Consider the following 18,024-nt stretch of genomic DNA (forward strand, 5'->3'; position numbering starts at 1 on the left):
AAACAAAGCACTATTTCCGACAACAAAAGAGAGCTCGTGGCACATTATCCTAGATGGGCAGTGATGGTGGGATGAACAAAACTGCAGCCTGGGAGAACGCTTGATTCTGGAAGAAGCAAATTAAAAACGGCACCGCCGTCATAAAACAGCCGAGCCAATCCCCTGACCACGGCGAAGGACATCAATTATTTCAGGCACAGCAGAGGATAACTTCATAACTTGGTTGCTGCGCCAGAAGCTCCAAATGCTCGCCCCTGTAGCACTGCTGGAACCATTCAATTTGATTCAATGTGGGTGCACTGGAAGAGCGAGCCGGGCCGCGGTTTATTTAGTGTTGCGGAGGGCTCGGACCGCTGAACCATACCGATTGTGCTGTAATGCAGCCTGAAAGCTCCGCTTGCCACACAGAGCTGCCATCAATTCCCAGTGCAGATGACCTAAAGGCTGTTTTGACATAATTGAACATTAAATGATGAGGGGGGTGACGAATGACAGGCACTTTACTCGACCGCCTGAGCATTTGACAGCTTTTAGACGGGCCTCCGGGGGGATGTGGTTAACACCGCTGCTGTGAATGTCCTCAGCAAAAGAGCATCATAAATGGGGCCATATTTCTCAATCATATATCGTGTACATTCAAATTAGCTCCCATAAAAACTTGATTGAGGAAGTACAGGAAAGGAAGGCGGGAGAGAAGAAAGACAAATTCACATGTTCCTTAATGGTCGCTTGATCAAAAAAAGGCCGTCTTCATCACAGTGACTCTCAACTTGTGGCCCTGGGACATGTGCTCCTTTATTTATAGAATGCATTAGCATTTTACAAGGTGTAGGACAGTGCTTTTAGGCAGGAGCTGTTCGTTTAACCTCTCTGTTCGACACAGAACAACTAAAAGCCGCCCCGGCCAACCACACATCCCTTCCCCCATCCATGAGAGCAGAGGCGAGTTTATCTAAAGACCTGAAGAGTCAGATAAGACCCCCTAGTGTCACCGAGACCTGTGGAAACACACACACACACACACGTAATCATACAAAAGGCCGAGGGACATAGTGAGATGGTGACAATACTGGGGGCTGGCTGGGCCATAAAGCCGACAGGCAAGACGCCAGTCCGAGGAGCATCACACAGATAACCGGCTGATAAACACCCCCCCACAGGAAACAGCAAATGTGCCGCTAGAGTCGGGAGAGGAGGAAATTAAAAACAGAAAGGAGGCAAAGAGACGTGAAGGTGCAGTTTATGAGGCGTTTCAGAGAAACAATGGTGTGCCTCGTTTATAAAAAAAATAAAATACCTGTCTGCAGACGTAATTGTGACACAGTGGAGGTACGAGAACATGAAACAGCTGGATTGTTTTCCTCAGCGAGAGTTGCCAGAGGAGTAATTACTAAATCATGTTCTCCTCACTTTTGCAGGGGGATAAAAAAAAAAAAGAAGAAACAATTCTTTGCGAGCAATTACTGAACACGTGAAAGCGGTTCGCATGACTTGAGAATTGGTGCAAAACTAAAATATGCCTCACAAACAACACACACGTCTTTGTTGCCACTTAATCCTCATTACAGGTTTTTTAAAAATCACCAGCCGGTGTTTGATGGAAAAAGCGTGTGCCAAAGCAAAAATCGGAGCGCTAAGACTGCATTTTTTTGGCAGGTATTTGTTGGCTCACCCAAAACAGTCTCATCCCCGCTACATCTGCTATCAACATTGCATCCAAATATGCTCCACTGTTACACTTTAACCTGACTTTTCACACACACTTGCCGGAATATGTTGCTTGACACCAACGGAGCAGAGACACACTGCAATCACGAGTTGCTTACGGGACGAAATGCATTTCGGACCACTTCCTAGGGCCTGCTCCATTATAGCCAACATTATGACGTTGTTATTTCATAAGAGGATGCATTTCACCCAGGATGCATGTTATGTTCTGGAAAAAGACAGTGTATGACATAAGAATAGTGGAGTGACCTGGAGGCGTCTTTACAAGTCTAACAACTTTCAAAAATATGGTTTTATGTTTCCGATGTAACACAAAAACAAATGAGAACTGGGGGGGAAAAGGCTGTTGAAAGCAATCCCGTTCATCACAGGCATGCGTTTGTGTTCCAGCTTCCAGCAGTTTACAATGAATCAAGAAAAATGAAAGCCAAATGTCTCAGTGGGATGTAGTCCTGGGGCGGCTCCCTCCCTCTCCTGACACAGGAGTTTCTCCTCACTGAGGGGGAGGCAGACATAACGCTGCCGATCCGACATCCCCCTCCCAAAACAAATAAAGTGTCTGATACAGACCAGGCCCCTGTCGGCGCCCCGGCCCCAGCCTTTGTCCGGGCCCCCGGAGGCACAATGCCAACTGTGATCAGGAGGCAGCATCGCTGATCACACACTGAGACACAAGCAGAGTGCAGCTACTCCATTCGGACTGACGATGGACTCTCACAGAGTTACTCCAACTGGTGTGGGAGTGTGGATACAGATGGGAGAACCCACGCACACAAAACTCAGATGTGCATTTGCATAGTTTGCAGTGTACAGAAGCAAAACAAAAGTTTCTCACGGCTGTGCTTAATTATGTGCGAGCGGTGAAAACACAAGAAGTCAGCTTAAAGCAACAGAGCGTAAATCTTCGTACGAGAACATTCCCCGTTTGAAACACTGGGCAAAATTGGGGATTAGCGGTCCTGTCTGGGGCTTCTAACAAGCCTGGTTTTCAACGTCATTAGTGGAAACTCAGAAGCTCCTCGGGAGGCGAAACAATTTCACATTTCTGGAATTTACAGAGCACTTTCATGTGCTCAGTCTGAGGTGGGCTGGATGTTTTCCTGCCCCGCGTTTGGCTGAAATAGAGGCAGTGAGTGTGTGCAGGGAAGGTTTAATCTCAGCGATAAGAAACAACTTCCTCATAGCATCTGAAACAAATCACCGACACTCAACACTCTCTTGGTTCAGTCAAATGAGGACTTTTAGGCATTTTAAAAGAAAAAAAGGGTCCTTAGGTGGTAAATCTAGTCCCATATACACAAAATGTATGTAAAGTAAACACCTATTGAAAGGTGAAGACTCTCGTGGCTCACTGCCAAACCACTAGAAGGATTAAGGTGTGAGGGCCAGACGGCTGACGAAGGCAAGTATAAAAAGTATCAAGAATTCAAAACACAAATGCCTCCCAATGAATTCCTGGGTCCCTCCCTTGTTCCTTTAGATAAAGTGCAGCCTTTTTTAAAAAAAAAAAAAAAGTATGACCACGATTTGAAATAACTTTCCAACTGAGTCACCAAAAGTCAACCTTAGTTCCTGCAAAGCGAGTCAGACTTCCTCATGTTTTGTTTCGCATGCAGAAGAACAACTCCTGCAGAATTAAGATATCACCCTACCTATGAGAGATTTACACACAGTAACCTATTTTCCATGCGGGGCCGAGGCATGTGCGGCTGTCAAGCTAGATTGGCCGGGAGGCAGTCAATGAGTCTGCCTTGCTCACGCTGTTTCCTCGAGGCTTTGGTCTAAAATTAGGTGCCCTGCCTGGAGGAGATTGCATGATGGTGGTCTTCTAGACGTCGGTGGGAGAAAAATACACGGTCCTTTATGTGTTAAGTGTTCCGTCGAAAGAACCAACACGGCACATGTCAGTGAAAAGGTATCCGATTGCTGCTGAAAGCCCGAGGACAGAAAATGCTGTATTGACAGAGTACTTTGCAATAACTGCTAAAACGTCAATTCCTTTTCAAATGCATTTATAGCATCCCTCCTCTCTAAACCCTCTCATCCTGTCCAAAGCACTCCCGTCCAGGCAGAATGAGGTCTTTGTGAAAGTGTAACAACACAGACAGTCCCTTCCTGTCCTCTGCGTGGGGAGACACTACGGCAGGACATCAAGATAAGGCTGCTGTTAGAAGATAACAAGATTTGTTTTTCCCCTTCCTTTTCTTTCCTCTCTTTTTTTCTCGCCGCGCAGGCAGTGAAACAGGCCCTGATGTTTCAAGGCTGGGGTCTCTTCTTCACTCAGAGCTTCTTGAAGGCAGGTGTAGTAAATGCACCTGAGTGTTGAGCCCTGTAGGAAGCTGCGGGCGACGACTGTCTGTTGCTGTTACAGCTTAACCGGGTACTGCTGGATTTATTCATGCCTCCAGCTCGCACTCGCAGCCTACACATGAGGGGGAAAAGCGCTCAAAACAGCCACTCTAGTCTCTTGTACCGCGGAAAAAATGACAAGATGCGATTGGGGAATGTTAAAAATAACTCGCTGCACTGGTTTAACTTTCCTGCGGTAAAGAGGAAATCCTACAATTTCAGTCCTGACATGATGCATTCATTCTCCATGTTCTTTAACTGCAAGATGAGGCTCGCCAGACACACTCAGAGAGTCCAGACCGAAGGAGTTAACACAATAGGGCTGTTAAAGGACAGAGCTCAGATTTAAAAAAGGGATTCAAGATTTTAAGAGTTTGTGATTTTGAACCCGATAGTCCTCAAGGACCAATTAGATCCATCTCAACAGCCCAAGCATCTGTAAAAAATAAAAAAATAAAAACCAAACATTTAAAATAAACCCTGAGAGCCGATCTCTGCAAACTGGACACAATCAACACAAACGTTAATCCCGCACTAAATTGGACTCCAGAGCATGAAATTGCTTCAGAATCGAAGGGCAGCGGCTGCGCTGTTTTGTAACAAACAGAGGAAAACTGATGCTCGGGATGCAACGAGTAGCCCAACCACCCAGATTCAAAGCTACCGCACATCCACCATCTTCCCTTCTGATGATGAGGACGACAGCAAGAAAGTCATTACCATCCGGCCTCTCTCCACAGGTTGCATGCAATATTTTTAAGACGCTGTAATATTCTCTCAGTTCAATGAGTTGAGTTAAATAAGAGTGCAATCAAGTCAGTAGTTAAAGCTGTAATCCTCAAAGTTTCAGTTCTGGTTGACTTGGTGAAACCTGTGGTTTGCTTGGTGACTGAAACTGCGGTTTAATTCTGCAGCTGGACTGTGGTGTAAAAATGAAGTAACAACAAGGAGGATATCAATGAGATCAAATAACGCTGTGATTGCATGCGTGCACGTGTGTAATTCGACTGCAAATCCATCAATGTGAATCCAGAGTACCAACAATGGCGGAAAAAACAATAAAAAAAACAATAAAAACTACGAGATCGACCTTTTGAGCCAGCTGATGCCGGCAATGGGGTTCACATAGTTTACCATACATTTGTTGTTATAACATAATCTCATTCACTATGAAATAAAAAAAAATCTTTTTAGCCAACTATGTAATATAGTTTGTATTGATAATATACTAGGAACAACAATATTAATATGACTAAATCCATATCATGTCAAACGAGAGCCAGTCATGACCAGTCATCATAACTACAACTATAACTATGTATGTATAACTATTTGACCATAAAAAGTATCAAATATGGGATCATGTCAATCTTGAGAATTGTTTAAAAAAATAAATCCCAAAGAAACAAGAAAAAGAGCTCCTGTACCGAGGGGGGTTTTATGAAAAAGGAAATTATACAATCATATGAGACTTTGGGCGAGTAGCTAGCCATACCGGCCGTATAAAACCACTCTTCACCGTTTGAGGATAGTGGTAGCTAACAGAGCGGTGTGTGTGTCTCTGTGGCGACAGAGCCGGTAGAAAATTGGCAACGTTTCCCTTTCATCTCTTCCTCTCGTCCTCCTCCTGTTCTAAAAACAGGCGAAAGGAGGCGTTTGTGTGGAGCCAACAGTCCTCTGCAGCTCAGTATCACGCTACACTCCTAGCACGCCCAATTTTTAGGAGGTCCAATCGAACGCAACGCTTATAATTTAAATCCCTGTTGGAACTGCACACTGTTGAAATATTCAGTTTCACAACAAAATGTATCACAAAACCGAAGCTCAGACTTACGTTTCTGGACGTCAAGTTCCTTAACAAAGCTGCGTTCTAGTCAAACAACCACCATAGTCCTCGTCTTTTAGGACAAACAAGAACATCTCAGTTACCTGTTGCCATTAGTGGAAACATTACAACGGTCAAGGTCAAATATTTTACTAATAAATGTCAAAGAGGAGGTAAACTTAGTCCTATTTTTATTTTTTAAAAAGGCCTTTTAAAATAGCATGACACCTTAAAAAGATTCTGCAAGGTTGTCTCGCTGTTGAGTGTTTAGTGGATGTAGTTAAGTGCTTTTGCCTGGAACCTGCCGTACAAGCCAAGTCCCTGATGGCTTTAATGACATCTAAAAAGGTCTGACCCCTGAGTAGTCTGGACAGGCAGCCAAGTACTGCTTATAGGGCATCCGGGATCAGGCTGACGAGTACATAATCTCAGGGAAAGTGACTGCGGGGCGGCATAACGACGACCGCTCACCTTACGTGCGAGTGCAGGGAAATAAAAACGACCGATTCCCTGTTTAAAGAAGAGTCCCGATAGAGAAACCACTGATCGCAGTGGGCTGGCAAAGACAGACCTGACATAGTGTGCTGTGGCGATGTTCAGGGGTTGGTACTGACAGCAGTTCAAGGCTTCTCATCCGACTTCAGAGACGCATCCCACAGGCTCTCATGTGAATATCTGTTCACTTAAATCAAAGTCAAGGATATCCAGCTAATTTAAAACCTCCCTCCCCCCACACAAACACATTTTTCTTACAGTCGTGGGATTATCAGGGGTTTTTCATGTCCAAACGAAATTCACACATCTTTCTGACAAGATCTTTTAAGCTTTTAAGTGACGTTACAGTGCTAACAAACACATTAGTGGCAGATTAAAATCGAGTTGCAGGTAACAGTTTTCTTTTTAAAAAGGCCATGTGACTATGTAGGCATTAACAAACTTCTATATAAATCCACAAGTCATTTATCTAGATGCTAAATCATCCCCTTCACTCCCATCAGATAGATGTCCTGTCATAGAGGGATTAATTGTAGAGATGTTGTTTACCTAAGAGGGAAAAGAGTGGGGTGCTATGGGTGCCAGTGTGGCTGGATATGGAGTGGGGGTTTATTCTACTCCTAATTATCAGCCACTCAGAGAAAGACAGCCTGCCAGCCAGCTCTGTGTGTGCCTATGAATTATACATGGCCTCCATAAAGACACTTAACAGCTGGTTCCTCTGGAACTTACCAGCAACAACTGCAGCCCGGTTGGCCCCGTGTGCCTGCTTATTAAATACAGTAGCACGTGTGATTAGGGTTGTGCAGTAATGCGCGTTCTGACCGTCCGTAAAGCCAGCCAGTCACAGAGCTATTTTCAGTTCAATCTCATCTCTCTGGAGGGCGAGCGGGCCAGCTGCCGGTTTCAGAGCACGGCGGCGAGATGCACTACAGTAATTAAATGTCTGGTGTGGCTTGCTGACCTTGCTGTGTGGTTCAGGCGCCGCACCACAGTTGTGTGTTCTATACCCAACTGGTAGATGCCCCACTCATCATAGATCAGGTGTTTAATGAATGTTGAGATATGAAAGAGGAGACGGCACACAGCCACTATTGTTTTGGGAAACCTGGTTGTCAAAACCATAGAGAGTAAAGTCAATATAATAGGAACAATGTATGCATTTTTACAGTTCCAAGAGACCTTAAGATGTGTGGTGTACATTATTCTACTCCCTTTCCTGCAAGGACCCCACTCCCCTATAGGGAACGCTTTCATCTCATCAAATCTCACGCAAAGCACTCATTCATCAAACCAAGTGTTTCCTTGCGTTCGTATTTCCAAAGAAGATTAGTGACATTTGGCAATAAAATGCTTCAGCTTGCCCGTACAGCGGCTTTCCTTCCCTCACACACTCCTACACCTGCAAACATCTCCACGGCATCTTGTGATATCCAGCACCGAAATGGTTTCCCGACAGAGAAACGGCGAAGGTTTCGCTTGATCCCATGTAGAGAACGCACAGATGTGGGTACGGATATACAGCTGCTTCTGGGTTAAAACCTACATGTTTTAATATTTGACTTCATTACAGATTCCAAATTCTAAGCATTGGAATTGCGGTCTTTAGCTTCAGTTTAACATCGGCGTGATTGTGAGGCAACAAATGTTTTCAGAAATGGGATTTTCTGGGACTAATTCTGTGTTGCTTTGTGTCAATACTCCTTTGACGCTCCTAACGAGATTCAGCCGCAGTCGTGAAATTCCACTACGCAGCCTCTTTAATACAGCCTAATTCTAAAATCTATAACACAAGCAATCATAGTCCTGTAAAAAATGTTCAGTGTAGGATTTTGTGTACAGCAACGGACCTCATAACAAATCCCTTATTTTCTGCAGACAGGAGTTATTAGCATAACTATATAATTTGACATGATGATTAAACATCAGACCAAGACAGAAAAAGACTGATTTGAATATCAACACCACAGGGAGCACAATCGAGTGGGACTTAGTCAAGAAAGTGGCTTCCTCCAGACAATTATTATTTGCTCTTTTTCACCACACCCGCAGTCGACAATGTGTAATGTTTTTCAATGAGATAGAGGTGCTAAAAATGGCTCCTTCAACAGCTGCTTCACTCCCTCCTCCTCTTCCCAAAAACAACCCCACCTTCTGCTTATGTCCCTTATTTTCTGAGCCATAATATTTTTCAGAGATTAGACACACAATTAACTCTAATGTTCTTAGCGGCGAGAGAGGGGGCTTACTGCTGGGGGACAAAATATAATCATCTTCCCACAACCCAGTTCTGTGTAAGACAATGCCTGGGCATTGGCTGATAATGAGTGACATGCACAACACAATATACAACGCTTATCTCCAAAAAAAAAACAACGCGTGCATTGGAAGTCAGAGGTGGCAACAAAAGATTTGTCGTCAGAATAAATTGTCAGGTCTGTTTGACACGATAGCGAGGTTTCATTTCCCCCTGTGTGGCCTACAGCTAAGCCCAGTTGGTTCGACATTGCCCAAAGGATAATCTAACAGGTTCAGGCGTGTGCAGAGCCGAGCTGACACCCACCTAGCAGGTAAGCTGGAGCGGACCGCTGCACCAGTAGCACCTGCAGATGCAGCACCCCGGGGACCCGCCTGCCTCACCGTGTATCCTCACACGGACAGACGCCGTGAGGAAGACATGACGCAAAAAAACAACCAGAATGCATCGTCACAAGGCGAAGAACCAGGTGTAGTAGTAATGCTTCGCAGATCTGGATACTGGCTGTGTAATGTTTTCTAATGCAATGCATCAGTGGAAACAAGAGATCCTCTCCATTTAAGAAGCAAGATAAATAGTGTGCTCTGCCTACAGTCTTGAATCCGGGTACATCTGCCATTTGGAAACACTTCCATGACTGAATGAATGCCAAACATTTATCTTATCATAGTTCTAAGCCTCGTTGACAAAATAGCTGCAGCCAAAGCAGAGCAGCCACTTCATTTGGAAAGTTGAATGAATTGCAGTGGAGCTTCTTCCAAATAATCATTCAGCGTTTCAATCTCCCCTCACTGCCTGGCGTGCAGCCTCTTCTCTTGGGTTTATCTGCAGGAAAGTGTATCCTAGCGATGTTCAGCTGAGATATGAGGTACATGGGGAAAAAACTCTTATTATCATCGCGGGGGGGAACAGCTTATTTGTCACAGGGCCCATTATTTCTCATTAGGAACAGAGGGCGTTGTGGGCGCTGCAGAGCAGGGCATCAAGTAGCGACGTGATGAATGTGCTTTGGGCGGGTTTAAATCGCCCCAACTGCGTGACACAGCGATGATGACCGATGGACTTGAGCGGTGGGACGGGAATCAGCACTGCCAGTGACCTTGTTTCATCCGATCGGTTACATGGATAGCAGAGGAGATGTCTCTCGCTCAGCACAATCTCTCTGCACCACGTACTATGAGAATTACAAATGCATTTACTACCCAAAGATTTTACCGGGTTGGGGGGGGAGCTTCAAATTTCGAGCCAGCCGCCGCCGATTAATTAAGCTAACAGGAGTTGGCTGAGTGACGTCGGACCTTTTAACGTTCCTGGCTAACTTCTTCCCCCCGTGCGTTTATGTGACGCTAACACAAGTCCTTCTCTTGTTTCTGCCATTTTAGACTTAATCCAATAAACAAACTGTCAAGACGTCCACCGACCCTGTACCTTCTCCGGGATTGACGATCCCTCGAGGACAGACTAGACCCCGACTCACTACCGCCTCTCCAGGTACAAGCGGTGTTACAAGACAGGATGGGCCGGTGCTGGCTGGCTAGCATGCTCTTTTCAATAGACATCGTAACACAATACATAGTCTTTGCCAAGATGTTAGCTCATTATTAGAAGTTAAACTAGAATTCAGGCTTCTTTTAAATCAGATATCAAAAGACAAATCTAAACTTCTGGTTTTGTCATTTCAAATGAGAAAATGTGCTTCTTTCAAATTGTTGTAAATTGAGTACCTTTGAGATTTGGACAGTTGATTGGACTTAAAAATAAGAGGAAAAAGTCCAACAGACTCTCTAAAAAACGACCTTCATGAACTGATCAGCCACTACTTTGTCTCCCTGAGGTGAAGCGTCTGCAGAGCTTTGCTCACTGGGAACTGTGGCACATTACTTGCATGCCTCTGGTGACCCGGGTGTCATCAGTAAGCCAATAGCATGGTCAGAATGTTACAAGACATACAAACTAGAAATATCTGTCGATGCAACATTGACTTTCTGACCATGGGGTTCACGCGTAATCCTGCCAATACATCTTCCCGCAAGAATGCGCTGGCAGCAGCCCGGAAAGGCAGTTTTAGTCCCTACCTGTGAAAAAGGGAATGAGCTCTGAATACTGAGCGGCTGCACAGCCATTAACAGGACTCAGAAACTAGCACCACTATTAATCATTTTCACTCATTCTCTCGCAGGCAGCAATTTGTTCTTTCAGTAAACCAGATATGAAACGAAAGAGGAGGGGGTAATGTGGCGGTATCAGCGTGTCACACTGCCATAAAAGGTGAATAGGAGTTGGCACTGGGCTTGTGCAGCACTGGCATGCTAAAATATTAACGTCCGGGGCTGTGAATATTCATGTGCGGCCGTCCCCCGTCACCAGATTGTGGAGGACAAAAGCAGTGTCCCCAGAGTGTAATCTGATTCTACATGTTCCTGCTTCGTTTTCCCAAGGACAGTGGGGGCTCCGGGGCAGAGAGGGCGGCTTTCTTGCCCGGAGGTGAAGCCGCGGCCGCGACACGTTTCAGCCGACAGGAGGTGAGCAGCGACGTCGGACTGCCGGGTCATGACAAGTGAATGTGACCTCGAGTCATTAGTGTCTGCGTGGGGCCAATGACAATGGCTCAGGCTGTGGTGCACATGCCTCCGCCCATCATTGTGACTATTTCTTCACCGAGCCCAAGCACCTTAAATACACACACACAGCTGTAGGAGGGACAATAGTCATTCCCCAGTAAGGATTATCGCTGTTGTAAGATATTAAAAACCCATCTTCAATGATTTGCTGTTAAAGAGGACCTAATACATGCATGCAGGCGAGGGGGAGGGTACTTTTGAAGAGCCACCGGAGCGCAGACACACACACATGTACGCTCCCTGGATCTGCGTTTCTGTTTTCAAAAAGGTAACCAAGCAACTAGTTCCCGGCCAGGGCCTTTAGTAGTCAGCTTATCAGGTAACTGTGTTCTGCGCCTGCTCGCAGGTTGACTCAGTTTCTGTTTATCCTCGGTCCGTGGCTTCTCTCTTGACCCAAACAGCCACTAGTGGAGAGGGCGACACGATAAGTCCTGCGGCACTTAAGCAGGAGAAATGACTGTTTGGGTCTCAAACATACACAGAGCACAGACTAAACCAAGAGGCGTCCGTCAACGAAGGGAAGAACTTTGGAAATATGTTGGAAATGCAGCAAGCAGAACTACTGTCCTGTGCAGGGAGCAGATGTTTTTCTTATCAGACGATCTCATGTGATTGTTGAGAGTAGCCGTAAAAGCCACAGCATCTTTTATAATTTGAAAAAGAAAAGAAAGAAACACCACAAACAATAAAAAGAAGGGGGTCGCATCAAAAAGAAGCATTTTCACAAATAAACTGTGTGCAAACATTCACAGAAAGTCTTCTCTTTTCTGTGCGTCACGTTGTTTAATAAACTTGACTTATATGAAAAGGCCTAATGACCACAACTTCGAGGATTTCAGGATCTCCTTTTTACAATTTCCTTTGTCAACACTGCATCGTCCACATGGTGCCTCGTGGTGCCTCGTGGACAAACTACACAGCGAAGAAAGTGGAGCTGAAAGACCTTATTTGTTGTTTTGCCATTTAAGAGAGGTTAGCAATTTACTGTGTATTACGAAGCCCAGGCTAAAAGAATGCAACAAGTCGAGCAGATATTGTTCTTGTCTGCTCAAGTGGAACAGCGCCCAAATGACGAGGCCATGATGCCATTAAGATGGTAATGAGCCCAAACCAGTGTACAAAGCAATGTGAATCGGGAGACAAAAGAAGGCTAAACAACACACCACAGATACACACACACCATATACTGCATTCAACACCCCATTTTTTTATATGAAGAGATGTGCCGGGTTGATCCTAAACAAAGCACAGCTTCTCACTAATCAGCAGACTGGAATGTCATTGTCTTGGCTCTTCGCCGAAATCTAAAATTGCTTGTGAATAACTGGTGAGGCACGCCGCTGATGGACACCGCCACACTATCCTGTTGAGCAAAAGTTTCACGTCGTTGCTTGGAGTGGGAGGAGACACAGCCAGTTTCAGGGTAAATTCCAGGGGAAGCCACACCCTTTAAATTAAGTCATGCTAAAATTGGAAAAGCCACAGTGGTAAATTGAAACTTGGATGCCTTCATGATGAATAACCGTAGTTATGATGAATAAATCACCCATCCTGGTAATGTTTCAACATTTTGCAGCCGGATAACACACCAACAGAGCAAATATGAATAAATACCAGAGTAGTTGACCTGACTTCACCTTTATCAAGATTACAAATTCAGATCTGTCCACTGGCTTCTAATGAAAAAGATTCTCCAAAAGAAACGCAAATGAGTGGTAATCAAAACGTATATCACATGGCTCTGTAATAGGTTTCACGGCCCTGACTGGTATCTACCAACCTACTGACAGTATCAACACACAACAAGAGGCCTCTGAGCCGAGGGTCACTAGGGCTGAACTCTCAACTATCGAGGGTCGTGCAATTTAAATGGTTTAAATAAGTAAATGAAACGAACATCAATAAACAAAGCTGTAAATATGTGGTCATGTTACATGTGATGGGGCTGGGATATCGGACTGGTGAAAGAGAGGAGGAGGTCACCACTGGTGGCAGATGGCGGACGAACAGGCCGCACTTTGAAGACCTGCCTGCAGCCACAGGTTTTGTTAAGGAGGGATCAAGCCATTGTGTGCACAGACGATCAAACCAAGAGACGTCACGGGGAAACAGCAAAGAAACCTCCATAAAGAAGCGTCCACCATGCGGGAACCTACACACACAACGCTGTACATTTAAATAACTACTGTGGTACAAATAACCACGAGACGACCGCATAGGATGGCTACCGGGTTAAAAAATTATAAAGAAATAATCGTTCAAATGTATCTAACATACATACCGAGATAACATGTGAATATAAAATGCGTTTTAAAAAACTGTTTGCAAACTTAAAATTTCTGTTGACGTTTTACAAATGGCCCCAAACCGAAGTCACGTCAGTTAAACTATTTCAATGTTTAATTTGTTGGAGCCCGTTCCGCCGCGCGAGCTGACTAAACTGACCTTGGGTCGGTTCCTCGGAGCCAGTACCTGGAAGTGTTTAACCAGTTCAATGTGTAACCAGTTCAATGTTTAACCAGTTCAATGTTTAACCAGTTCAATGTGTAACCAGAGCAGCTCGAGCTAACCTAACCTAACCGAGTGACGCTTTCAGCATTTTCAACTTATCGAAGCGGGCAAGTTTCCGCGTGGACGCAGCGGTTACCGGGAGCTCCGCTCCATGGCTGCCGGGAGATTGCTCTCGCTGTCGTTTTTTTTTGGTGGAGAAAAACAACCATTACAATCAAAGTAGCTCCACCCGGGCAGTTGGGTGTCATTTAAACTTACCTGCGAGGAGGCTCAACAGTAGACAGCAGAACCGGCCGCGCGAAAGCTCCATTCCTCTAACAGCCATGACGCGACTTCTTCAGTGAAACTTGGTCGGAGAACTTGTGCTGAGTTCGAGAGGGAGGAGAAAAAAAAAACGGCAGCCCAGCTCGACCGAAGCATCCAAACTCCACTCCGCCTCCTTCTCCTCGCCTCTCTGCAGGTGCACAGCGGAGCGAGCGCGTCGCAGGCTGTCACGTGACACACGGTGGACACTAAAAGAGGTGCAGTGTCGCCCTCTGGCGGCAGGGACGAGGAGCTCTCCCCCGTTTCTATGAATGGCACAGAGGAGCTCGTGTTTTGCCATCCAGGGGCCTGTTTGTTTAACTTTCCCTTGCACCCTATGGGGGCAGCCCCAAAGAGGGTTCTCAACCTGTTCTTGGTTTATTCATCTCACTAATTCTTACGTGATTTTTAGATATGTATATCTTTATAATATGTTTGTACTTTAAATGTACAATGGATTTGTCTTGGGGATCAATGACAAACCACTATGTCGAACTACATGTCCAAAAATGTTTAACATTCATTCCCAGCTGTCACATTGTCCAGAAACTAGAGCTCTGATGCCATAGACAGAACATTACAGTGGGGTAATGAGTACATTTAAGGACTCAAAGTAATCACAGAAATACTCACTTAACCACTTACCCCTTGTGATGTCTAACCACCAAGGTAGTTTGGGGTTTGAAGCAACAAGATCTCTGCCACAACACAGAACAGCAGATGTGAATGAAATGTAATCTGTGTTGCTCGAAGCATTTAAGATATTGTTTGAATACCAATTTGGGTAAACCGACCATTTGAGCTTAGCATTACCAGTAAATGCTTCCATGTGTCCAGCTGAGCAGAACAAATCATAACCAACGCGATGTTGCCGGTTTGATTCCAGCCTGGGACCATTGTACCATGTTATACACATTTCTCTCCTCTATACTGATAGCTAGCAAATACCAATAGACAGACACGTTTATATTTTAACCACAACACTTGGAGGATGCTTTTGTAAAACACCAACATAACACACGAGGCACCATGATGCTTGGAAATTGTGTTTAATAAAACTCCATAAATTTAAGTCTATACATCTGACAATTTTACACTATGAATAAATAACAAATATAAGTGGGTGGCATACATGAACATCTCCCATTGTAAAAATACAGTTCTTCAACATGTATAATATTCCAATATTAATATCTTATTAAATACACGTGATTATTTCAAAGTATAACAAATGTTTTAAAGTGCAAAAAGGACTTATCAAAAAACGATCATTATTTAATCCATAAAAAAAAGTTTTAAAAAAAAAAGAGCATTGTTCAGTCATTTTAAAGTTGTTTTCAGCTTTAATGTCTAGTGTAAACACACCACGGTTCCTATTTGTAACCGTGGGTCAGATTTTGGGTCGGGTTCCAGTAACGAGGCGGCCTTACTCCGAAGCCAATAGGGAGCCGCGGACCGGGCCTGTAAGTGTTGGGGCCTCTGCCGCGAGGCCTGAAGCTGGAGTACGGCCGTGGAAGGATGTAGACGTTCCCTGGTCCCAGCTTCTTAGGATGCCACTTAGGAGCAGCTGGATTCATCGCCTTAAAAACAGGAAAAAAATACATAAAAGCCTGGTTATTGTGTGGAAACCTTCCATCATTTTTCAGACCAGCATGGTGATATTTAGTCATGGGACTAATTCTGAAACTCATAATGAAATACCTGGTAAGGACTGTGGCTGTTATAGACAGGGTGGGGGGGGATGTACACGCTTTCCTCATCCGAGGAGGAACCCGAGTGGTAGTCTGACGTCACCCTCTCCAAAGCACTGGTCACCTTTGCGATATCTGTGTCGCTCTCATCATCGCAAGAGAAGTTGGCAACTGAGAAGCTGGGATTGTGCTCCCCGTACCTGATTAATGAAAGGAATAGAGGGAGGGAAAACACATCAGTAGTTATAAGAGGATAACATTGAGGGCACCTGGCAACTCTTGAAAAGTTGAGTTGGGAGACAAAAAATAAAATGAGATGAAGGGATTTTATTTAATGCCACATAAGGAAATTAGTGGGACGTTCTTCTAATAACACTATACGGTGGCTTTTTCTACCACACTTGAGTTTAAACAATATTTACACTACAAAAAAAAAAAAAGGAAGAATGCTGACATTATTAGTTGTATTTTTTTTTTAACTCCGAACGTATTCTTTTGTCTCAGCCATTCTTCGGCAAATTCCCTCCCAAGTCTCACCTGCAACTGACCTCACCGGGGTCCACCCACAGCGTGAGTTCATGGCACAGTCTCAGGTCATTGAACTGAACTCCGCTCTCTCGACAGGCCCGAAGGAGCTCTGGATCCTGCCTGTGGAGCTTGTTCATACGGATGCACCTGCAGAGCACACAAAGCTGATTTCGGTATTTATTGGGGGAAAAAAACAGCCCCAAAACACATCAATGGGAAGGCATTCATCAAGGGAAGTGGTGTTGTGAATGATGGCCAGCAGCACCTGTACGCCTGCCCTTTGTTGGGATCTTCCGGGTACCAGTGCCCCTTGAACTTCTCTCGCAGTGCAACAGCCAGCCTCTCGACAAACAGCTCGATCTTGTGCGACTCCAACCCCCCTCCCTTTTTCACAAGCCTCTTCAGGAAGAATACCACAGCGGCTATTTCTCTCTTCATGGTGCATTACGTTCCTACGGCCTCTGTAAGAAAACACACTTTGGTCAGACGGGCAGCAGTAACCAAGTGACATTAAAAATGACACATATTTATGGATGAGTGGAAAATGACACAAATTGCCTACACAGGTCAGAATCTAGTTTTAAAAGATATTTCCATTCTCTCATTCTGGAATAACCTTCTCTGTCTGATGAATGTAGCTCTGTTGTTACAGTCTTTTAATAACGTTAACATTATGTCTGCTGCACTGAAGATTTTAAGAGTTTGTCTAAGCTCTAATGTTACATCTTGTCCCTAAAATAAAAATAAAAAATAAATTACCACTATTTTTGTCATCTTGGTAACAATAAAGTGTCCATGCGCGCAAAACAAAGGCTGCTGTTTTGGAGATTATTTTTCTTTAAAATAATGAAGGGATAACGCAACAACAACAACTATTAACTTTCAAGGCCTTTTCGCTTTGTGTGTGTCCTGCTCCATTGTCGCCTGTTAACGTTAACGGATGTTATGGACGCCCCAGAAAGGCGGGCTGTGACGCACGAGTTCCGGTTTTCCACGCGTCAACGCGCTCCACTACAGAGGAGTCCGCGTGCTAGCTAGCCAGGCTAACGGCACGCGCATGGCGAGATCTAGTTAAACCGCACAGACATGCATTAACACAGAGCTCACGAAGACAGATATACTACCGGTAAGTAAATAACAGTCACGAGAATTAGCTTAATATTTAACTTTAATAAACTGGCGCTAAGTTGACAGCCTCACGCTGCTAACAAAACACAGCGTTACTTTAAGTATCGTCGCAAAAGATCCAAACTGTCATAATAACGTGTGACGGATGGACATACTAATCACATTAAGAGAGACTTTTTTGCATCTTGACTTACCTTTCTGACAGCTCTCCTGTGGGTTAAAAAAAAATGAATGGGAAAGGGAAGTTGGCCAGCAGGAGAACTCTTGAGGTTCGGTTGTTAGCCCCGCCCTTTTCAACACAAGCCCCGCCTCCCGGTCATTCTCATTGGTTTTAAACAAACTAACACGGCGCATTTATTGGTCGAGCGCATGTCCGTTACGGAGTGAGTCATACTCGTCACTCTCGTGACTCACAGCGTCAGGCATGTGTTTTTGTTTGTTGCAATCCAATGGCAGTATCCGGTAATGTCATTGTTTTTCATAAAAAGTGAAAAAGCAAATCCAGGCAAAACAGAAACAAGATATTCGACCCTAAAAGTAGTCACAGTGTGTTACTTTGTTGTTATAAGTTATTCTACCTGTATTTAA

General features: G+C 44.6%; 2 protein-coding genes across 2 annotated transcripts in view; both read right to left on the reverse strand.

The window, feature by feature from the left end:
- cxadr (CXADR Ig-like cell adhesion molecule) overlaps positions 1–14,237 on the reverse strand; it is a 34,904-nt gene extending 20,667 nt beyond the window's left edge. Inside the window, exon 1 of the mRNA XM_068601307.1 lies at positions 14,045–14,237. Coding sequence (XP_068457408.1) covers positions 14,045–14,111 — 67 coding nt within the window. The 5' untranslated portion in view covers positions 14,112–14,237. The remainder of the gene's footprint in view (positions 1–14,044) is intronic.
- A 1,175-nt stretch (positions 14,238–15,412) lies between these two features.
- btg3 (B-cell translocation gene 3) lies at positions 15,413–17,720 on the reverse strand. Its single transcript, XM_068601032.1, has 5 exons — positions 17,631–17,720; positions 16,574–16,769; positions 16,318–16,455; positions 15,791–15,980; positions 15,413–15,669 (listed from the first exon to the last, which is right to left on the reverse strand). The coding sequence occupies exons 2-5, from the start codon at positions 16,744–16,746 to the stop codon at positions 15,463–15,465; spliced, it is 708 nt and encodes a 235-aa protein (XP_068457133.1). The 5' UTR covers positions 16,747–16,769; positions 17,631–17,720; the 3' UTR covers positions 15,413–15,462.
- Between the last annotated feature and the right edge of the window lie 304 nt (positions 17,721–18,024).

Source organism: Clinocottus analis, unplaced genomic scaffold (assembly GCF_023055335.1).
Source record: "Clinocottus analis isolate CAN_PGR_092001 unplaced genomic scaffold, fCliAna1.0.p SCAF_5, whole genome shotgun sequence".
Lineage (NCBI taxonomy): Eukaryota > Metazoa > Chordata > Actinopteri > Perciformes > Cottidae > Clinocottus > Clinocottus analis.